Genomic DNA, 22,734 nt, shown 5'->3' on the forward strand with positions numbered 1-22,734 from the left:
AGCCACTGTCGTGCCAAGTTTGGAATCCTCGGGAACTGCGCTTGAGAATGACGTCACTTCTATCTGAGGGGCATTATCATTTACATCGGCAATTTTTATAGTTATACTTTTATCTGTTGTTAGAGGAACAGTTCCTTTGTCAGATGCTTGAATGTCAATCTGATATTTATCCTTGACCTCAAAATCCAAAAGACCCGTCACAATAATGTCTCCTGTGGTTCGATTAACATCAAAGAGTTTACGTAGTTTGTGATTGACGTTATGTCCTAATGAATAAACAACTTCTCCGTTCTGACCCTCGTCTGAATCGGTTGCGTTAACCCTTAAAATCGTTGTGCCTAACGGTGTGTTTTCATTCAGCATTACAGTGTAAGTTTCTTTGGTGAAAACAGGGGCATTATCGTTTATATCCATCACATCTATCGTTATCTCCATCGTTCCAGTCTTTGGCGGCTTGCCTCCATCTAAAGCAGTCAGTTGCATTTGCATACGTTTTGTTATCTCTCGGTCAAGCGGCTTTTGCAAAACCAACACGGGAACTTTTCCGTCTTCTATCTCGATCTACAATTTCAATACGAAAATAATCTGTGTGGCTCAGTTTATAAATCTGAACTGAATTACTGCCGCTATCTGGATCGCGCGCTGCTTGGAGTTGGAATCGCGCACCGGGAAGAACCGTTTCACTTATTTCTAAATGCTTTTTCTGCTCCGGGAATCTTGGAGCGTGATCATTCACGTCTACAATATCAACCGTCACGTAATGAATCTCGAGAGGATTTTCTAAAGCGATTTTCAGATTGATTAAACACGGGGTGCTTCTCTCGCACACCTCCTCTCTGTCTATTTTACCGTTCACATACAAGATGCCGTCATTCGGATTTACTCTGAACAGTGACTCGCCTGAGGACGAGACGATGCGAAATCCTCGTTCCTTTAAGGTTCTGTGATCAATACCCAATTCCTTCGCAACATTTCCCACAGCAGCTCCGTCCTTTTGCTCCTCAGAAATCGAGTAGCGTATTTGTGCCCAAACAGTTCTCCAAAAAACAAGCGATAGAGCAACGAAGAGGATTTTCACATGGCGCTCCAGCCACTGAGCGCGTCTCCTTTGTCCCATTTTTGCTGCGTTTTCGTTTCGCAACAATCACACAGCGGCTCTGCGAATATTACTCCATTATCGACTTGGCAGATAAACCAGTTCTTTAAGATCGTAAGAAATTACGAAGAAAATTGAAAGACAAAGCAATGGGCAAGCCGCACCACCGATGACAATGAGATCACTTACCAGTGCAAGTGACGAAAAAGGGAGGTATTCTGTGACGTAATGAGTCGTACTCTGGGTGTACACTGACACCTCGCGATCTTCCTCTTTCATTGCATAGCAACCTATTAAATTCTCCAAATGCATATTGAAATCAAGTTGATAAGTTTAAGCACTCAAAACTCTCCTAATAGATCATACATATATACTGAAGCAGACAGAGAGAGATACAATGTTATGTGAATGCGGGAAAAGCGTGATTTTGCCAATTCAGCACCTAGGACAGCGACCAAGTTCTCCCGCGTGTGATTAAAAAAAAAAAAACATACTAAACACTGTTAATAAATAAATAAATAATACATCGCCCTTAAGACATTCCAGGAAATAATCTTATCAGAATTGATATACAAGTTTAGATTAAACAATTGCCCAGGTCTGCAATAGTTGTTACAAAAAAGCAATTCTTGCATGGGTGGAGTACAATAAGTTACAAACAATCAAAGCACAATATCGATTGACCATGAAAGCCATAGAGCTCAATTTCAATAGCTTCCTTACCTCTCCTGAATCTCTCCTGCTCCTGCGATCTGGTATCACTAGAGTATTCCCATTACTGCCCGGGACTATAGTAGAACCGATACTCATTCTGGGTCCAACTAACATGTACCGTTTGTCTCCAGATCTGTACTGGATGCTGTGACACAGAGTCCCGTCGTAATTTGCATCTTGTAAATACTTGGATGAACAGTCTGTAGATTTGGAGCACTGCATTACAATCAACACGATGATACTGATGAGAAAAAGCACTGAAACCGAGCCCAAAGTGATGATCAAATAAAATGTCACGTTGTTTTCCTCCTCGTCTTTTACTGCGTTTTTCACATCCGAAGCTGCAAAAGCCTCTTTGGGCTCCACAACTTTGACAATCACAGTCGCTGTTGCTGAGAGTGACACGTTCCCATTGTCTTTGACCAGTATGACCAGTTTATGCTGGGCCTCGTCTGTTTCTGTGAATGAGCGAAGGGTCCTTATCTGTCCTGTATAGCGGTCCAAACCAAACAGACTGTGCTCACTAACTTCCTGCAGTGAAAATAATAACCAGCCGTTGTATCCGATATCTGCGTCATAGGCTCTGACTTTAGTCACCAAATGACCTGCGTTCACATTGCGGGGAATCTCCTCCACACCCTCAGCAGAACCGTTAGCACTGACTGGATATAAGATCACTGGAACATTGTCGTTCTGATCCAGAATAAACACGTTCACTGTCACGTTACTGCTCAGAGACGGACTTCCAGAGTCTGTAGCAACAACTTGGAACTGGAACGTTTTAACAGTTTCAAAGTCAAAACTCTTAAGCGCATAAATCTCCCCATTTTCAGAGTTAATATTGATAAAAGATGTATATTTGTTTTCATCGCTACCGTCTCTCCATATATGATAACTGACAACACCATTTTCGCTTGTGTCTTTGTCAGAAGCAGACACAGAAAATATAGATTTACCTGGGACATTATTTTCCATCACATAAAACGCATAAGGTGAAAGAGAGAATTCTGGACTATTGTCATTCACATCTGATACCAGAACAGTTATAGTTTTAACAGATGACAATGGCGGCTGTCCTGCATCTCGTGCCACTAAAGTGATGTCATACTGAAATGAAGTTTCCCTGTCGAGAGGTGACGTGGAGACTAATGAATATGTACTATGCTGTGATGAAGGTATTAGTTTGAAAGGCAAGTCTTCTTCTACTGAGCAGGAGACTTTGCCATTGAGCCCAGAGTCTAAATCTGTGACGCCTATCACAGCCACTGTAGTGCCAGGTCTAGAGTCTTCCGGGATTGCGCTTGAAAATGATGTCACCTCAATTTCAGGCTCATTGTCATTTATATCGATAATTTTTATTGTTATACTTTTATCTGTTGTATGAGGAACAGTTCCTTTGTCAGATGCTTGTATGTCAATCTCATAGCTATCTTTGTCCTCATAATCTAAAGGTGCTTCTACAGTTATCTCACCAGTGATGGAATTAATATCAAAAAGCTTTCGCATTTTACTATTAACACTTTTACCAAATGAATAAACTATCTCACCATTTGAGCCTTCGTCAAAATCAGTTGCGTTTACCTGTATCACAGTCGTTCCTACAGGTGCGTTTTCATTCAGCATCACCGAATAAACATCTTTCGTAAAAACAGGCACGTTGTCATTTATATCTATCACGTTAATTATGATCTCCAGTGTCCCTGATTTTGCAGGTTTTCCTCCATCGACAGCAATTAACTGCAAGTTAATGTTTCGAGTAACCTCTCTGTCTAAGGGCTTTTGCAAAACCAGTATAGGAATTTTACCGTCTTCTCCACGATCTTTAACTTCAAGGCGGAAATTGTCGTTGTGGCTGAGTTTATAATGGTGAACAGAATTACTGCCACTGTCAGAATCGCGCGCTGCCTCAAGCTGAAACCGAGCACCGGGCAGGGCAGATTCTCCGATCTCTAAATGCATTTCTCTCTCAGGAAAACTCGGAGCGTGGTCGTTTAAGTCCAATATCTCTACAGTAACATAGTGGATCTCCAGAGGATTCTCTAAAGCGATTTTCAGATTGATTAAACACGGGGTGCTTCTCTCGCACACCTCCTCTCTGTCTATTTTACCGTTCACATACAAGATGCCGTCATTCGGATTTACTCTGAACAGTGACTCGCCTGAGGTCGAGACGATGCGAAATCCTCGTTCCTTCAAGGTTCTGTGATCAATACCCAAGTCTTTTGCGATATTTCCCACAGCAGCACCATCCCTCTGTTCTTCAGCGATCGAGTAGCGTATTTGTGTCCGTGCAACCGCAACAAACGCAAGCAATACAGCAATGAGAGTGAGTTTTGCATGTTTCTTCAGCCATTGCGCGTATCTCCTTTGTTCCATTTTGCAAACAATACAGACAGGATCTGCGGCAATTCCTCTACTACACTACATCTGTCGATGGACTCTGTAGCATTGTATTTAGTCTCTAAATGTTTACATTTATTTGAGAAAATGAATCGTTTGAAAGCAAAAGCAAGAATCCAGTAGCACCACTACCGCGCAGGAATACACGAGGAAAAAAATGAGAAGGGGAGGAAAAGCGTTCTATGACGTCATGAGCCGTACACTCTGGGTTTACACTGACATCTGGCGTTTTCACAGTTTTACTGCATTCTATTGCACAAAAGTTTGTTTCAGTGAAATATATATATATATTTTAGTTGGCTTACGTGGTCACAGCCTTAAGACTACATCATAAAATAGTCGAATTACCACGCAACGCGTCTCCACAGATGCTGTAGAAATACAAAAATACATTTATAAATGAATAAGATTTTGAGAAGAAGAAAAAAAAAAATAAATAAATAAAAAATAAAAAACAGTACCAAGGACAGCGATCAATCAATTCCCGAGTTCATAAATACCATTTAGCGGCTGATTTATTCCAGTTAAACCACACACTCCTTCTGATATCGTGGATCACAACATTTAAACTCCCGAAAAATACATGAAACAAAATATTTCATGTAGGCTTGTGTGTGTGTGTGTGTGTGTGTGTGTGTGTGTGTGTGTGTGTGTGTGTGTGTGTGTGTTTACAATTGCAAGGGAAAAAACAGAGGATACAATAAAAAATATTTTGAAACACATTTTAACTATTTTCCTTACCTCTCCAGAATCTCTCCTGCTCCTGCGATCTGGTATCACTAGAGTATTCCCATTACTGCCCGGGACTATAGTAGAACCGATACTCATTCTGGGTCCAACTAACATGTACCGTTTGTCTCCAGATCTGTACTGGATGCTGTGACACAGAGTCCCGTCGTAATTTGCATCTTGTAAATACTTGGATGAACAGTCTGTAGATTTGGAGCACTGCATTACAATCAACACGATGATACTGATGAGAAAAAGCACTGAAACCGAGCCCAAAGTGATGATCAAATAAAATGTCACGTTGTTTTCCTCCTCGTCTTTTACTGCGTTTTTCACATCCGAAGCTGCAAAAGCCTCTTTGGGCTCCACAACTTTGACAATCACAGTCGCTGTTGCTGAGAGTGACACGTTCCCATTGTCTTTGACCAGTATGACCAGTTTCTGCTGGGCCTCGTCTGTTTCTGTGAATGAGCGAAGGGTCCTTATCTGTCCTGTATAGCGGTCCAAACCAAACAGACTGTGCTCACTAACTTCCTGCAGTGAAAATAATAACCAGCCGTTGTATCCGATATCTGCGTCATAGGCTCTGACTTTAGTCACCAAATGACCTGCGTTCACATTGCGGGGAATCTCCTCCACACCCTCAGCAGAACCGTTAGCACTGACTGGATATAAGATCACTGGAACATTGTCGTTCTGATCCAGAATAAACACGTTCACTGTCACGTTACTGCTCAGAGATGGACTTCCAGAGTCTGTAGCGAGCACGTGAAACTGAAAAGTTTTAATTGCTTCGAAATCAAAACTTTTACGCGAGTGAATAACTCCTGTTTCTGAGTTTATATTCAACAATGATGTTATGTCGTTCTGTGTCCCCGCACCTCTAATTATTTGATAAGATATCACCGCATTTTCATCCACATCTTTGTCAGATGCTTTCACGGAGAATATGGAGGCTCCAGGGTCATTATTTTCAAACAAGTAAAGCTCAAGGAAATTACTAGAAAATTCCGGTTGGTTGTCATTCACATCTGCAACCAGGATGCTTAAAGTTTTAATGGATGATAAAGGAGGCTGGCCTAGATCCGTGGCTGTGATTGTAATGTCGTAATGGGACACGAGCTCGCGATCTAAATGTCCCTTTGTCACTAATGAGTACATGTTGTCTTGAAAAGAGGGTTTCAATTCAAAAGTGACTCTTTCAGACAGGCTACACACAACCTTGCCATTGACACCAGAGTCTTTATCTGAGACACTTATCAGAGCAATTACTGTGCCAGGTTTAGAGTCCTCAGCAATAACATTCGATAATGATGTCAGCTCAATTTCAGGCTGATTATCGTTTATATCTTGTATCTTAATAATAACTCGACCTTGGGAAGACAAAGGAGGCTGACCTTTGTCTGAAGCCAGAACATCAAGTTTGTAAACTTCTGTGTCCTCAAAATCTACCTCGCCTTTAACTTTTATTTCGCCTGTAATGCGATCGAGATGAAATACATCATAAATTTTGCGCTTTAAAATTTTACCTAGGGAATATTCAACTTCACTGTTCGAGCCCTCGTCTGTGTCGGTTGCCTTTATTTTAATTACTGTTGTCCCGATTAATGAATTCTCTTGTAAACTGACAGAATATGTGTCTTGACTAAACACAGGGCGATTGTCATTACTATCCAACACTTTGACGGTGATATTAAGGGTTCCTGATTTTGGAGGTGTTCCGCCATCGAGGGCCGTCAGAACTAATATATGTTCTGCCTTATGTTCGCGATCAAGTGGTTTTCTTAACACTAAAAATGGAATTTTCTCTTCATCACTATTTCTGATGTCAATCTCAAAATTTTCATCCTGACTCATTTTATACAAACGAACAGAATACGGTGCGGCATCCAGATCCCGGGCTGCTTGCAGCTGGAAGCTCGTTCCTATATGGGTGTGTTCTGCTATCTCATAATGTTGAATCTGCTCAGAAAAACTAGGATGGTTGTCGTTGATATCTGTTATTTCCACTGCAACATAGTGGATTTCTAAAGGATTTTCGACTGCAGTTTTCAGATTTATTAAGCACGCTCCATTGCCTTCACAGAGCGTCTCTCGGTCTATTTTTGTATTAATGTACAATTCGCTATTGTTCTGATTTACCTGGAAAAAGGCGTCTTTAGAACCAGAGACGATACGGAACCGTCTGTCCACCAAAGTTCTCACGTCAAGTCCCAAATCCTTAGCAATATTTCCTACAACAGATCCCTCTTTCATTTCCTCTGGAACAGAGTATCTTATCTGAGCTGAAACATGCCGTCCGATGCTCAGCAGCAAACACAATGCAATCCACCAGTATTCCCATCTGCGCCTTTGTTCATCCATCGTTAAGGATTCTTTTTAAACAGCTTAAAACGAGTCGTGGTTGTGCTCAGTTGAAATTAGATTGCATTCCCTGTAGCTCCAACATTCTTAAATAGCATCGATAAAACGATCGAATATTTCCTAAAATTCCTGTTCTCGTGATGCAGTCAGTAGCTGCTAACACCGTTTAACTGGACGAAACAGCCATGCGCACCACATATCAATGGGCAGGGCCAAATCTCTACATCATATCCTTATCTAACACTGACACCACATGGTACAAATCAGAAGTAAACCTGAACTGCAATATTTCTGAAATGCTTACCACCTTAACACATAACATTCGTCAAAAATGCTTAAACCTTAGTGATAAGAATAATATTAATTAAACGTTGGGCCATTCTCAATTTACGTCATTACATGCTCACACAAATGTGTTAAACACATTCAAACCAAAAGATCTCAGTATCATGGGAACGAACGTCAGCGCCAACCCGACATCATGAGAATTCGAAAGAATATTAGTTACTTTCTTCCGAGTTAAACTTTATATTCTGATGACGAACATTACATTAATAACAATAACAACAACAATAACAACAACAATAATAATAATGCACACAAAAGAGTTATGCCTATTGAAAAAACAAAAACAAAAACAAAAAACAGTTCGGATTTTTATTTAAATGCACCTTACCTCTCCAGAATCTCTCTTGCTCCTGCGATCTGGTATCACTAGAGTATTCCCATTACTGCCCGGGACTATAGTAGAACCGATACTCATTCTGGGTCCAACTAACATGTACCGTTTGTCTCCAGATCTGTACTGGATGCTGTGACACAGAGTCCCGTCGTAATTTGCATCTTGTAAATACTTGGATGAACAGTCTGTAGATTTGGAGCACTGCATTACAATCAACACGATGATACTGATGAGAAAAAGCACTGAAACCGAGCCCAAAGTGATGATCAAATAAAATGTCACGTTGTTTTCCTCCTCGTCTTTTACTGCGTTTTTCACATCCGAAGCTGCAAAAGCCTCTTTGGGCTCCACAACTTTGACAATCACAGTCGCTGTTGCTGAGAGTGACACGTTCCCATTGTCTTTGACCAGTATGACCAGTTTCTGCTGGGCCTCGTCTGTTTCTGTGAATGAGCGAAGGGTCCTTATCTGTCCTGTATAGCGGTCCAAACCAAACAGACTGTGCTCACTAACTTCCTGCAGTGAAAATAATAACCAGCCGTTGTATCCGATATCTGCGTCATAGGCTCTGACTTTAGTCACCAAATGACCTGCGTTCACATTGCGGGGAATCTCCTCCACACCCTCAGCAGAACCGTTAGCACTGACTGGATATAAGATCACTGGAACATTGTCGTTCTGATCCAGAATAAACACGTTCACTGTCACGTTACTGCTCAGAGACGGACTTCCAGAGTCTGTAGCGAGCACGTGGAACTGAAAAGTTTTCACCGTTTCAAAGTCGAAACTTTTTAGCGCATGAATTACGCCTGTTTCTGAATTAATGTTCAGGAATGAAGCCATATCATTCTGTGTACCGTCACCTCTAATTACGTGATATGAAATTAAAGCATTATCATTCATGTCTTTGTCAAACGCGGTTACAGATAATATAGAGGCACCTGGGACGTTGTTTTCCATTAGATAGAGTTCGAGGGGATTTCTGAGAAACTCTGGTTTGTTATCGTTAACATCAGCCACCTGAACATTAAAGGATTTCAAAGAAGAAAGAGGTGGCTGACCCAAATCGGTCGCTTTAATAGTGATTTTATAATCTGAGACAAGTTCTCGGTCCAACCGCTCTTTAGTAATTAAAGAATACATATTTTCCTGAACAGATGGCTTTAACTCGAACGGAACATTGTCTGAAAGACTACAAACAACTTTACCATTAACACCGGTGTCTTTATCCGATACACTAATCAGAGAAATTACGGTTCCGATCTTAGAATCCTCAGAAATTATGTTAGAAAGTGACGTCACGTCTATCTCGGGATTATTATCATTCTCGTCCGTTATCTTTAAAATGACTCTGCAGTCCGTTGTCATCGATGGTTGTCCCTTATCCGTTGCCTGGACGGTCAACCTATGTATCTCGTTCTCCTCAAAATCAATTGGTTCTTTGATCTGAATTTCACCAGTGACACTATCAAGGCTAAATATTTCATGCACTTTTCGTCTACTGGTTTTGCCAAGCGTGTAAATAACCTCCCCATTTAAACCCTGATCAGAATCAGTGGCATTAACACGAGCTATTACTGTTCCTATTGCCGTGTTTTCTGGGAGAGTTACAGAATATATATCTTTACTACATACCGGACGGTTGTCGTTTATATCTTGAACAGAAATAATAATATTTAAAGTGCCTGACTTTGGGGGTATGCCTCCATCTACTGCAGTTAACATGAGTCTATGCTCTGAATTTTGCTCCCTGTCAAGAGGTTTCAGTAAGACCAAAATTGGATTTTTTTCCTCTTCATCACCGTCTCTCATTTCGAGCTCAAAGTAACTGTTCTTTGCCAGTTTATATAGCCTAATAGTGTTGCTTCCGATGTCAGGATCTCGTGCAGTTTGAAGTTCGAAACGTGAGCCTGCAACAGTGCTTTCCGAAATTTCAAAACGCTGTTCATTCTCGGGGAAACCAGGACTGTGGTCATTCACGTCTTTGATTTCTACTCCAACATAATGTATTTCAAGTGGATTTTCAACGGCGATTTTCAGATTTATCAAGCACACGCTATTTCCGTCACAAGCCTCCTCTCTGTCGATTTTCTTATCAATATACAATTCACCATTGTTTTGATTTACCTGGAAAAGAGCTTCTTTAGATCCAGAGACGATACGAAACCGCCTGTCCACCAAGGTATTCGCATCAAGACCCAAATCCTTTGCAATATTTCCCACAATCGATCCCTCTTTTACCTCCTCTGGTATAGAGTACCTTATTTGGGTTGAAACCTGCTGCCCGAAGCGAAGCAGAAAAGAGAAACACAAAGCAATCCACCAGTACTCCCATCTGCGCCTTTGTTCTCCGGTTTCCATCGTTACGTATTCCTTTAAAACGGCTTGAGACGAGTCGCGATATTAGGCTACTCCTGCAAAACGGCGTGTATTCATGGCAATCTTGTCATTTGTAAATAACCGATGTAAATTATGTCTTTTAATTTCTACAGTGCCATTATCTTGCTTCTCGTGATATAGGCTCGACCTCCTATCCCGTGTGAAACGAACAGAACAGCCATGCGCGCCACATACCAATGGGCAGGGCCAAATCTCGAAGGCGCATCCTTGTGTAGCACTGACCCCAAATGGTACAAACACGTAAATATTATTATTATTATTATTTTAATAAACATCACATAAGCAGAGCGCAAAATTGCAGCACAACACATACAGTACAACTTCGATTTTTATATAACATGGATTTAAAACAATTTCACGTATTGCATGGATACTGTAGTATTCAGATTATACACAGATTTCAGGGATAACAACTAAACAGAAGAAAAATCAGCCAAAATAAATCGAAAGGGCCCTTTAAACATTTCAGCACCATGGACAACGATTGTTTCAGTTTAAGCTGATGAGAAGCTGTATAAATTCCTAAGCAACTATGTATAAGGAGTTATTTTGCTAGTCAGAGCATAATAATATCCAGTTTAGTGTATGACATTCTGAATTTAAAATAAATAATACATAAATAAATAATAATAATAAATGCACAGGGCCTCGTTTCCCAATAACGATTGATCTTAGTGGTTTATAGCGTTTTCTACGAGCGATTTTACGAACGTTCGTTATTTTCTTTACGTGCGTTTCCCAAAACTGCTTTTAACATGAACGTGTGAGGACGCGCTTTAAGTGCTACTTAAGAGAGACGCTGTCCATAAACGTGAAGTGCTGAAATGTGAAGGTATAGTGCTGCTGGTCATTGCAACTTCATTATATTTGTTGCGTAACTTTAAAAACACTTGTAACTTACCTCGCTGGAAATATTTAAAAATATTTTCTTAAATGTACATCATAATTCACCACATAATTGCATTTTATTTTGCAATCGTTTTTTGCAGAATGATATATTTATTTTACACAATCGCTGCTTCGTTCATCAGATGTGTATTTTAATATTTCGTTTTTAAAAATTGTTCTGTGGTTCGAGATTAAAGCTTCCAGGATCAGTGAAGACAGCGGAGACCCTGTGAATGGTCCTGCTAATGGCAACAAGCATTAATTGAATATAACGAGGTTCACAGTGTTATTGCAGAGCGCAAAATAAGGAGAAGCGTGGAAGCTGCGCATTAGGCATATTCACCAATCAAAGGGAGGACTGCTCTTTAAATGCTACACAACATGTGCGGTACTACACAACGCGTGGTGCCGGCGAGAGCGCCCTTAGGTGTCTGAGAGGAAGAGGAGACGAGGCTAAGGAGCCAATATACCGTACAAACGATTTTCATGCACGGCAGCAAGTTATTGATTTCTTCCTTCTCTCTCTGATTGTTATTTTTACAGTTCTCTGCAACAATCATCCCACCACTTTGTTGTTACCAACTAGTCCATAAATAACTTTTATTTGTTTACTTATTAATTTATCTGTTCATCCAATACTAACCATTTTATGCATTAATTAATAATAATAATAATAATAATAATAATAATAATAATAATAATAATAATAATAATAATAATAATCTTAGCCTTTTCGGTTAAAAAATAAATGAAATAAAACGTATGTATACTGATATTAAATTAACATAAAGTGTAGCTATAGGTGTTTAAATTGTATCAGGTGTAATTTCGCGTTTGTCCTGCATAAGTCTGTGTGCTTACGATGTTCTTAACGCTGTACGATTACTCCAGAGCACTCCTTAATCTACGAGCATTTTCAAGTACTACTTAAATTACGATGCTTTTGGGAAACGAGGCCCAGCTCTGACAACAATGGGCCAGAGAAAGTGCTATATTTAATATAATTTTGTGAGTTCTTACCTCTCCAGAATCTCTCCTGCTCCTGCGATCTGGTATCACTAGAGTATTCCCATTACTGCCCGGGACTATAGTAGAACCGATACTCATTCTGGGTCCAACTAACATGTATCGTTTGTCTCCAGATCTGTACTGGATGCTGTGACACAGAGTCCCGTCGTAATTTGCATCTTGTAAATACTTGGATGAACAGTCTGTAGATTTGGAGCACTGCATTACAATCAACACGATGATACTGATGAGAAAAAGCACTGAAACCGAGCCCAAAGTGATGATCAAATAAAACGTCACGTTGTTTTCCTCCTCGTCTTTTACTGCGTTTTTCACATCAGAAGCTGCAAAAGCCTCTTTGGGCTCCACGACTTTGACAATCACAGTCGCTGTTGCTGAGAGTGACACGTTCCCATTGTCTTTGACCAGTATGACCAGTTTCTGCTGGGCCTCGTCTGTTTCTGTGAATGAGCGAAGGGTCCTTATCTGTCCTGTATAGCGGTCCAAACCAAACAGACTGTGCTCACTAACTTCCTGCAGTGAAAATAATAACCAGCCGTTGTATCCGATATCTGCGTCATAGGCTCTGACTTTAGTCACCAAATGACCTGCGTTCACATTGCGGGGAATCTCCTCCACACCCTCAGCAGAACCGTTAGCACTGACTGGATATAAGATCACTGGAACATTGTCGTTCTGATCCAGAATAAACACGTTCACTGTCACGTTACTGCTCAGAGATGGACTTCCAGAGTCTGTAGCGAGCAAGTGGAACTGGCCAGTTTTCATGGTTTCAAAATCAAAACTTTTAAGGGCATAGATAGCTCCCGTTTCTGAATGAACGTTCAGAAATGACGCCATGTCGCCTTTTGTTCCATCACCTCTAATTATGTGATAAGAAATTACAGCATTTCCATTTATATCTTTGTCTAGTGCGCTAACAGCAAAAATAGATGCTCCGGGTGGATTATTTTCAAATAAGAAAAGCTCGAGAGGATTTTGAGGAAACTCTGGACTGTTGTCGTTCACATCTGACACATCTACGCTTAAAGTCTTCACTGAGGACAGAGGAGGCTGTCCTAGGTCAGTGGCCGTTATTGTGATATCATAATGCGTAACTAACTCTCTATCTAAAGTCCCTTGCGTCACAAGCGAATACATATTTTCCTGAAACGAGGGTTTTAACTCAAATGGAGCGCCTTCAGGCAGCCTGCACACTATTTTTCCGTTAACACCAGAATCTTTATCCGTAACACTAATCAATGAAATTACAGTTCCCGGTTTAGAATCCTCAGGGACTAGATTTGAGAGTGATGTGACCTCGATTTCTGGTGTATTGTCGTTTATGTCAGTAACTTTTATTATAACTCTACAATTTGTGGCCATGGGTGGTTCTGCGCTGTCTGAGGCTGTGACGTCAGCTCTGTATACTTCTGTTTCTTCATAGTCAACAACACCTATAACACGAATTTCACCAGTTTTTCTGTCTATTTCAAATGTGTCATACACCTTTCTCTTTAAGTTGCTGACAAATGAATACAGTATGTCACCATTCAACCCCAGATCTGCATCTGTGGCGTTGACTTGTAATATCACGTTCCCTATGGGGAGATTTTCAGTAATTGTAACTGAGTAAACATCTTTACTGAACACTGGTCTGTTATCATTTATATCAATTACTGTTATTGTTATGTTCATGACGCCTGATCTCGGTGGATTCCCACCGTCGAGAGCAGTTAATACTAACTGGTGCTTACTATGTCGCTCCCTATCAAGGGGTCTTTGCAGTTTAAGAATGGGGATTTTATTGTCCTCTCCGCCATCTCTAATCTCTAATTCAAAATGTTCGTTATGACTCAGTTTATATGTACGAACAGAGTTTCCTCCGGAATCTGGGTCGCGGGCTGCGAGCAACTGGAAATCAGCCCCGGTTAAAGTATTTTCGGCGATCTTCAAAATGTGTTCTTTCTCGGGAAAAACCGGTGCATGATCATTGATGTCCGTAACCTCAATACCCACATAATGAATTTCGAGAGGATTTTCAATAGCAATTTTGAGATTCACTTGACAAACGTCATTGTCGGCACACAGCTCTTCTCTGTCGATTCTATTTTGAATGTATAGAATTCCATTGTTCTGATTTACCTGAAAAGGAGCATCCTTCGATCCAGAAACGATACGGAACCGTCTGTTCACCAAAGTACTCACGTCAAGACCCAAATCCTTAGCGATATTTCCAACAACAGATCCCTCTTTCACCTCCTCTGGAACAGAGTATCTTATCTGAGCTGAAACCTGCCGCCCGACGCTCAGTAGAAATAGCAAACAGAGAACAATCCACCAGGACTCCGATTTGCGCCTTTGTCGTGCATCTCCCATCGCGAAAATTAAAAGACAAATATTTCCCCCACAGCTAAATAGTACATTTAAAGACGTCGTATAGAACTGGCTTATTCAAAATAAATCACTTCTTTGTAACGCCAGCACAATTATGTCCATACGCCTTCGTTCTCCACAGCTCGCTCGCACAATGCTCAGCACGACGTCATCGCATGAAGAGCGTAATTTCTGACGTAACTTTAGTGCAGCACTGACACCGAGCGGACTTCAGTGTGTAGCACAGTCGACAGACATGAAGAAACATCCAGAGGGTTATTCTGTGCCAAATTCTACGTGGTTATCAATTGCACAATCCTCAGAAATTAAAACTTCACTGCTAAAAGAACAGAAAGTTCGCCTTTGCACATATGAAGCCGTTCGTCTCATATTTCAATTGTCACCAAGAACAGGACTGAACCATGTGGTAACACTTCTAAGGTTCTAATCGTTTAAATTAGTTCATGCATTAGGTATTATAAACTAAAACAAAAAATTACAGCATTTATTCATGTTAATTAATAGAAATAATATTGTTCATTATTCCTGATAATTCATAATGTATTAACTAATGTTACCGTATACAGCTTTAATGTAAAATGTGTCAGTATGTTTTATTAATTAATATTACCCAAGATTAATATAAGCTGTAAAAAATATTTTTAGTTTATATTTATATTTATTAACTAACGTAAAAGAAAATAACCTTTTTTGTAGTGTTAGCCAACAAGTATAACAAGCGTACTGTGTAAAAAACAAATAAAGCACAATGTGTAATTATTAAAAAAAATAATAATAATTCAAATTATTCAATTTAAAGTATATTATCCGCTGAGCCTAAATGGTACAAACAATTACATACAAATTATAATGAACTATTATATATTAGGAGAGTGCAAAATGACAGCAAAACACATCTAACGTCGAAACTTTCTATATAATATGGATTTAAAACATTTTCAGCAATTAATTGCGCAATATACACAGATTTCAATGGTAAAAACTAAAATGAAAAAGTCATCCATCAAAATAAAACAAAAGGACCCCTTAAAACATTTCAGCACCATGGACAATGGCTTTAGTTGAAGGGTTATAAATTCTTAACCAACGATGGATATTTTGCTAGTCAGAACATTATAATATCTAGTATACTGTATGACACTCTGAATTTAAAAAAACGCTCAGTTCTGATAACAATGGGCCAGAGAGAGTGCTACATTCAGTATAATTTTATGAGCTCTTACCTCTCCAGAACCTCTCCTGCTCCTGCGATCTGGTATCACTAGAGTATTCCCATTACTGCCCGGGACTATAGTAGAACCGATACTCATTCTGGGTCCAACTAACATGTACCGTTTGTCTCCAGATCTGTACTGGATGCTGTGACACAGAGTCCCGTCGTAATTTGCATCTTGTAAATACTTGGATGAACAGTCTGTAGATTTGGAGCACTGCATTACAATCAACACGATGATACTGATGAGAAAAAGCACTGAAACCGAGCCCAACGTGATGATCAAATAAAATGTCACGTTGTTTTCCTCCTCGTCTTTTACTGCGTTTTTCACATCCGAAGCTGCAAAAGCCTCTTTGGGCTCCACAACTTTGACAATCACAGTCGCTGTTGCTGAGAGTGACACGTTCCCATTGTCTTTGACCAGTATGACCAGTTTCTGCTGGGCCTCGTCTGTTTCTGTGAATGAGCGAAGGGTCCTTATCTGTCCTGTATAGCGGTCCAAACCAAACAGACTGTGCTCACTAACTTCCTGCAGTGAAAATAATAACCAGCCGTTGTATCCGATATCTGCGTCATAGGCTCTGACTTTAGTCACCAAATGACCTGCGTTCACATTGCGGGGAATCTCCTCCACACCCTCAGCAGAACCGTTAGCACTGACTGGATATAAGATCACTGGAACATTGTCGTTCTGATCCAGAATAAACACGTTCACTGTCACGTTACTGCTCAGAGATGGACTTCCAGAGTCTGTAGCGAGCACGTGGAACTGAAAAGTTTTCACAGTTTCAAAGTCGAAACTTTTTAGCGCATGAATTACGCCTGTTTCTGAATTAATGTTCAGGAATGAAGCCATATCATTCTGTGTACCGTCACCTCTAATTACGTGATATGAAATTAAAGCATTATCATTCATGTCTTTGTCAAACGCGGTTACAGATAATATAGAGGCACCTGGGACGTTGTTTTCCATTAGATAGAGTTCGAGGGGATTTTGAATAAAAGTAGGACTGTTGTCATTTACATCTGATACTCGTACCGTTAGTGTTTTTACCGTGGTCAGAGGAGGCTGACCTAGGTCTGTTGCAGTTATTGTGATCTCATATTGAGACATCGCTTCTCTGTCTAAAAGCGTTTTGGTTACCAAGGAATACATATTGTCTTGAACAGACGATTTAAGTTCAAATGGCACATTAGAAGACAAAGTGCACACAACTTTGCCGTTTGCACCAGAGTCTTTATCTGACACGCTAATGAGTGAAATAACAGTTCCAGGTTTTGAATCTTCCGCAATAACATTAGAAAGTGATGTAATCTCTATTTCAGGGGTGTTATCGTTCACATCTAGGATTTTCACTACAACTCTGCAGTCTACTGTCATTGGCGGGGTCCCCTTATCAGAAGCGAACACATCTAGTTTATAAACCTCGACATCTTCAAAATCGATTTTATCCTTAACTCGAATTTCTCCCGAGACACTGTCCAGGACAAAAATATCATTATTTTTACTATTTAGATTGCCACCAAGAGTGTAACGCACTTCACCGTTCAACCCTTCATCAATGTCAGTAGCACTAACTTTTATCACAACGGTGTCAGCTTTTACATTTTCTTGTAAATTAACAGAGTAAACCTCTTGACTAAATACAGGGCGATTGTCATTGATATCGAGAACCGTGACGGTTATATTTAATATCCCTGACTTAGGTGGACTCCCACCGTCAATGGCTGTTAATATTAAACGATGCTCGGCCTGATGCTCTCGATCAAGTGATTTACGTAAAAGTAAAAAGGGATTTTTTTCGTCGCCTCTGTCCCTTATTTCTAAGTCAAAATGTTCGTTTTGGCTTAACTTGTATGATCGCACAGAATTCATGGCAATATCTGGATCGCGCGCAGCTTGTAACTGGAAGCGCGCTCCTGGCTGGGTGCTCTCCGCGATTTCGATTCTTTGGTTTTCCTCTGTAAATCGAGGAGAGTGATCGTTCACATCTGTTATCTCAACTGCAACATAATGGACCTCTAAAGGATCTTCAACGACTGTCTTAATGTTCACAATGCAGGCCGTATTTCCGTCACAAAGCTCCTCTCTGTCGATGCGTTTATGCGCATATAAAATGCCATTGTTCGAATTTACCTTGAAAAGCGAGTCCTCAGATCCAGAAACAATACGAAACCGTCTATCCACTAATGCGTTGACATCAAGACCCAAATCCTTCGCAATATTTCCCACAACAGATCCCTCTTTGACCTCCTCTGGAATAGTGTATCTTAATTGGGCTGAAATCTGCTGTCCGAAGCATAAACATAGAGCAATCCACCAGTACTCCCATCTGCGCCTTTGTTCCTCGGATCCCATATTAAAGGATGCACCAATGTAGTTTTTCTCGCAAAATGTCAAGTTTGACTTCAAAGTACGTGTTAAGCCTGCATTTCTGGCTATACAATCTTACAAACAACGAAAATATTGGTTCCGTATTGTTTTACGACGCAAGCCCTCCTACTAGTCGTTCGGTGTTCACTCTGTAGCTTCAGAAGAAGAAACAAAACAGACCTGCGCATCGTGTACAGATGGGCAGGGAAAAAAAAATCTCCTTTCACCCTATGTTACACTGACACCGTCTGGAGCAAAGTGATAGTAATTATCTTATGTTTGAGATGTGCTTACCAATGTCAACAACAGCTTGCAAAAATTCTTCATAACCACAACAAAAGCTGAGACTTATAATTATGTAGCCTATAAAAGTCCAGTCAGTCAAGTCATTTTTATTTGTATAGCTCTTTTCACAATACACATAGTTTAAAAGCAGCTATATAGAAAATCATACCGTAATGTCCGTTAAGTCTCTACTGAGCAGATTCCTTTAAAAACTTAATTGAAAATCGTACTTTAAAATTTTGTTTCTTTAGGCCCCCAGTGAGCAAGCCAAGGCAATTGTGGCAAGGAACGAAAACTCAAGTTATTGGATGTTAGTTAGTAGAGGAAATAAAATAAAAAATTAAATTAAAATAAAAACTTTGCGAGAAACCAGGCTCAGCTAGGGGAGCCAGATCCGTTCTGGCTATACAACATGGGCATAATACCAATGTCTGTCAGCTATGTGTTATACAAGTAATGTATTAATTGAGTAAACAGTAGAGTTTTTGATAGGCAATGTTTAAAATGAGTGTTTTTCACACAGAAGACAAAAAAACAAAAAAATTTGAGGATGGTAAATGAATGACAATGATTGCGAGAGAAGATGTGAAATTTCAGTACCATGGACAGTACCACACAGAGAGCGCATAATACATTGTAGGCCTCCAATGCAAAGTCCATTCCAAGCATTTTGACTGATAAAAACTGAGTCAGCTCGAGCAAGAACGGTAAAACACACGCAACCACGCACGCACACGCAACACTCTTTAAATCCCGTTGCAAGCTGGAAATGTTCAAATGTGTCAAATCAGTTAATTCAAAGGGCTCTTACCTCTCCAGAATCTCTCCTGCTCCTGCGATCTGGTATCACTAGAGTATTCCCATTACTGCCCGGGACTATAGTAGAACCGATACTCATTCTGGGTCCAACTAACATGTACCGTTTGTCTCCAGATCTGTACTGGATGCTGTGACACAGAGTCCCGTCGTAATTTGCATCTTGTAAATACTTGGATGAACAGTCTGTAGATTTGGAGCACTGCATTACAATCAACACGATGATACTGATGAGAAAAAGCACTGAAACCGAGCCCAAAGTGATGATCAAATAAAATGTCACGTTGTTTTCCTCCTCGTCTTTTACGGCGTTTTTCACATCCGAAGCTGCAAAAGCCTCTTTGGGCTCCACAACTTTGACAATCACAGTCGCTGTTGCTGAGAGTGAAACGTTTCCATTGTCTTTGACCAGTATGACCAGTTTCTGCTGGGCCTCGTCTGTTTCTGTGAATGAGCGAAGGGTCCTTATCTGTCCTGTATAGCGGTCCAAACCAAACAGACTGTGCTCACTAACTTCCTGCAGTGAAAATAATAACCAGCCGTTGTATCCGATATCTGCGTCATAGGCTCTGACTTTAGTCACCAAATGACCTGCGTTCACATTGCGGGGAATCTCCTCCACACCCTCAGCAGAACCGTTAGCACTGACTGGATATAAGATCACTGGAACATTGTCGTTCTGATCCAGAATAAACACGTTCACTGTCACGTTACTGCTCAGAGATGGACTTCCAGAGTCTGTAGCGAGCACGTGAAACTGAAAAGTTTTCACCGTTTCAAAGTCGAAACTTTTTAGCGAATAAATTATACCTGTCTCAGAGTTTATATTCAAGAAAGACGACATATCATTCTGTGTTCCATCACCTCTAATTATGTGATACGTTATCACGGCGTTTTCAGCTGTGTCCCTATCAGAGGCTCTTACTGAGATTATTGACGAACCTGCAGCATTATTTTCCATTAGGTAGAGCTCTAGAGGATTTATTACAAATTCAGGGGCGTTGTCATTCACATCAGAAATCTGCACGCTTAGAGTGGTCAGTGACGTCAAAGAAGGCTGTCCTAAGTCAGACACTGTTATTGTAATATCATACTGTGAATCAGTTTCTCTATCTAAGCGACCGTTTGTTACTAAAGAGTACATATTGTCTTTGAAGGAAGGCTTTAGCTCAAAGGGAACATTTTTGTTTAACTGACAAATCACTTTAGCATTAATACCTGCGTCTTTATCAGTTACGCTGATGAGAGCAATAACAGTTCCAGGCTTTGAATCTTCTGGGATGTTTTTGGAAAGTGACGTAATTTCAGTTTCAGGCTTGTTGTCATTGACATCAGTAATCTTAATAACAACTCTACAGTTTGCAGACATTGGTGGATATCCCTTATCTGAGGCCTGGATATCGAGTTTATAAACTTCTGTATCTTCAAAATCCACTTCCCCCTTTACACGTATTTCACCTGTAATTTTATCGAGTTCAAAGGCCTCATGGACTTTGGTGTTTAATGTTATAAAGCTGTATTCGATATCACTGTTTGAGCCCTCATCCTTATCAGTTGCATTTACTCGAATCATTACAGTACCAACAACTGAGTTCTCTTGCATTGTTACAGAATATGTCTCTCGGCTAAATACAGGGCGATTATCATTTATATCGAGAACAGTAACTGTGATGTTAAGAGTCCCAGATCTCGGAGGAGTCCCTCCGTCAACTGCTGTTAAAAGCAGTTTATATGTCGTGGTAATCTCCCTATCAACAGCCTTCTTCAGAACTAAAAAAGGCATCTTGTCCTCGTCACTTTCTCTAACTCTAATTTCAAAATGATCATTAGGACTTAATTTGTAAAAACGGACCGAATTCGCTCCAGAATCAGGATCTCTGGCAGCTTGTAACTGATAATCAGCGCCGGGCAGCGTATTTTCAAAAATTCTCAAGCGTTGCTCTTTTTCAGGAAAGCTAGGGGAGTGATCGTTTATATCTGATATTTCTACCTCTACATAATGTATCTCTAAAGGATTTTCAACGACGATTTTTAAATTTACCATGCAGACACCGCTACCAACACATAAAGTCTCTCGGTCGATTTTCTTATGCACGTACAAAAAGCCATTTTCTTGATTTATCTGAAATAGCTCCTCCTTAGATCCCGAAACGATTCGAAACTGTCTGTCCACCAAGCTACTTACTTCAAGATCCAAATCCTTTGCAATATTTCCGACAGTGGATCCTTCTTTCACCTCTTCAGGAATAGAGTATCTTATCTGAGCTGAAGCCTGCTGTCCAAAGCACAGAAAACAAGAAAAACACAGAGCAATCCAGCAATACTCCCATATGCGCCTTTGTCTTCCTCCTTCCATTGCGAACGATTACCACACGGTTATTCCAGGGACAAAAATATATAGCGAATGTCCGTGTCTACAGGCCGTAGTAGAATGTTTACGTTAAATCCATCATGACAAATTTGGAGAAAAAATAAATAAATCTGTAAAGGCAGTATGGCACATATTTATTACTGTTCACACATCCCGAGCCTTCCCAGTCTGTGAGGAACAATAAAGCTCTATTCGCGTCATCATCGGGGGCAGGACTCAATATACTGGAAAACTCTTAGAGCAACACTGACATCAAGCGGTTTAAAACACTCGAAAATATTTCAGAAAGCATCTGCAGTCGAGAAAAGATTTATGCTGCCTTCAAGTGCATCAGTGAAGCTCCTACGTCGGAGTCGAGCTTTCGCTATTAGGGCATGACACGCATTCAAGTCGGAAATAAAATACGGAAGAAGCCAAACTAAACGGCAAACGCTCTTTTTTTATGTTGTAGTAGTGAATAAGTATAAGTGGATTCACACGCCCTTTAGTATTTATTAATGGATGTTCTAATAAATTACTTTGCATAAAATAAACCGTGAAGGGTGAGTCATTAGCTTTACATACTTGACGATCGGTCATATTTCACAAGAATAATATTATAAAAAGTACTAAAATAAATAAATACATTTAAAAAAAAAAAAAAGCTAAATCGATGCTTCCCATCATCTTTCATGTCAACAGCCCCTTCAGCTCGATTATCATCTAGAATACCAAGTTTTCTACTTGTAAATGCAACTTATCTTGATTATTCTTGAAAAAGGTGTAGACAGTTTTAATGTTTGGAACTCATAAGCATTGCAGTATCTCCAACTCCACTTGAAGGCCGCATTAAAGTCGGTGATGACGTAAATCTACTTATTGTACACAACAAATCTTTAATCACTATATGTGTGATTTTACGCCCATTCTCGGGGAAATGCAACAGATTTCAGCACCAAAGCAGCGGACAGCTCCCTGCGCGTTTTGACTTTCAACACAAGTAAAAAAATAATAT

The 22,734-nt window shown here is 40.1% G+C and overlaps 6 protein-coding genes across 6 annotated transcripts in view; all 6 read right to left on the reverse strand.

Annotated features, from left to right (window-relative positions):
* LOC127417853 (protocadherin beta-15-like) overlaps positions 1 to 7,450 on the reverse strand; it is a 42,146-nt gene extending 34,696 nt beyond the window's left edge. Inside the window, exon 1 of the mRNA XM_051658089.1 lies at positions 4,952 to 7,450. Coding sequence (XP_051514049.1) covers positions 4,952 to 7,303 — 2,352 coding nt within the window. The 5' untranslated portion in view covers positions 7,304 to 7,450. The remainder of the gene's footprint in view (positions 1 to 4,951) is intronic.
* LOC127418116 (protocadherin gamma-A11-like) lies at positions 446 to 1,235 on the reverse strand. The gene has a single exon (XM_051658509.1). The coding sequence runs from the start codon at positions 1,115 to 1,117 to the stop codon at positions 509 to 511; it is 609 nt and encodes a 202-aa protein (XP_051514469.1). The 5' UTR covers positions 1,118 to 1,235; the 3' UTR covers positions 446 to 508.
* Positions 7,451 to 7,911: 461 nt separating the features above from the next.
* LOC127417854 (protocadherin alpha-2-like) lies at positions 7,912 to 10,346 on the reverse strand. The gene is made up of 2 exons (XM_051658090.1): positions 7,980 to 10,346; positions 7,912 to 7,917 (listed from the first exon to the last, which is right to left on the reverse strand). The coding sequence occupies exons 1-2, from the start codon at positions 10,344 to 10,346 to the stop codon at positions 7,912 to 7,914; spliced, it is 2,373 nt and encodes a 790-aa protein (XP_051514050.1).
* A 1,292-nt stretch (positions 10,347 to 11,638) lies between these two features.
* On the reverse strand, positions 11,639 to 14,783 carry LOC127417855 (protocadherin alpha-8-like). Its single transcript, XM_051658091.1, has 2 exons — positions 12,294 to 14,783; positions 11,639 to 11,704 (listed from the first exon to the last, which is right to left on the reverse strand). Exons 1-2 carry the CDS (start codon positions 14,658 to 14,660, stop codon positions 11,639 to 11,641), a joined length of 2,433 nt encoding a protein of 810 aa, XP_051514051.1. The 5' UTR covers positions 14,661 to 14,783.
* A 1,055-nt stretch (positions 14,784 to 15,838) lies between these two features.
* LOC127417856 (protocadherin gamma-A11-like) lies at positions 15,839 to 18,253 on the reverse strand. Its single transcript, XM_051658092.1, has one exon. The coding sequence runs from the start codon at positions 18,251 to 18,253 to the stop codon at positions 15,839 to 15,841; it is 2,415 nt and encodes an 804-aa protein (XP_051514052.1).
* A 1,096-nt stretch (positions 18,254 to 19,349) lies between these two features.
* LOC127418082 (protocadherin alpha-8-like) lies at positions 19,350 to 21,735 on the reverse strand. The gene has a single exon (XM_051658462.1). It carries the CDS (start codon positions 21,723 to 21,725, stop codon positions 19,350 to 19,352), a length of 2,376 nt encoding a protein of 791 aa, XP_051514422.1. The 5' UTR covers positions 21,726 to 21,735.
* Between the last annotated feature and the right edge of the window lie 999 nt (positions 21,736 to 22,734).

The sequence above is a fragment of the Myxocyprinus asiaticus genome, chromosome 27 (assembly GCF_019703515.2).
Source record: "Myxocyprinus asiaticus isolate MX2 ecotype Aquarium Trade chromosome 27, UBuf_Myxa_2, whole genome shotgun sequence".
Lineage (NCBI taxonomy): Eukaryota > Metazoa > Chordata > Actinopteri > Cypriniformes > Catostomidae > Myxocyprinus > Myxocyprinus asiaticus.

What these genes read in the sequence shown, in the direction of transcription:
- LOC127417854 (XM_051658090.1), bottom strand. Translation starts at nt 10,346, where the DNA reads ATGGAAACCGGAGAACAAAGGCGCAGATGGGAGTACTGGTGGATTGCT.
- LOC127417856 (XM_051658092.1), bottom strand. Translation starts at nt 18,253, where the DNA reads ATGGGATCCGAGGAACAAAGGCGCAGATGGGAGTACTGGTGGATTGCT.
- LOC127418082 (XM_051658462.1), bottom strand. Translation starts at nt 21,725, where the DNA reads ATGGAAGGAGGAAGACAAAGGCGCATATGGGAGTATTGCTGGATTGCT.
- LOC127418116 (XM_051658509.1), bottom strand. Translation starts at nt 1,117, where the DNA reads ATGGGACAAAGGAGACGCGCTCAGTGGCTGGAGCGCCATGTGAAAATC.
- LOC127417855 (XM_051658091.1), bottom strand. Translation starts at nt 14,660, where the DNA reads ATGGGAGATGCACGACAAAGGCGCAAATCGGAGTCCTGGTGGATTGTT. An exon ending in GCAGGAGAGATTCTGGAGAG is followed by an intron (nt 11,705 to 12,293) that starts GTAAGAACTCAC and finishes TCTTCCTCTCAG; the next exon opens with ACACCTAAGGGCGCTCTCGC.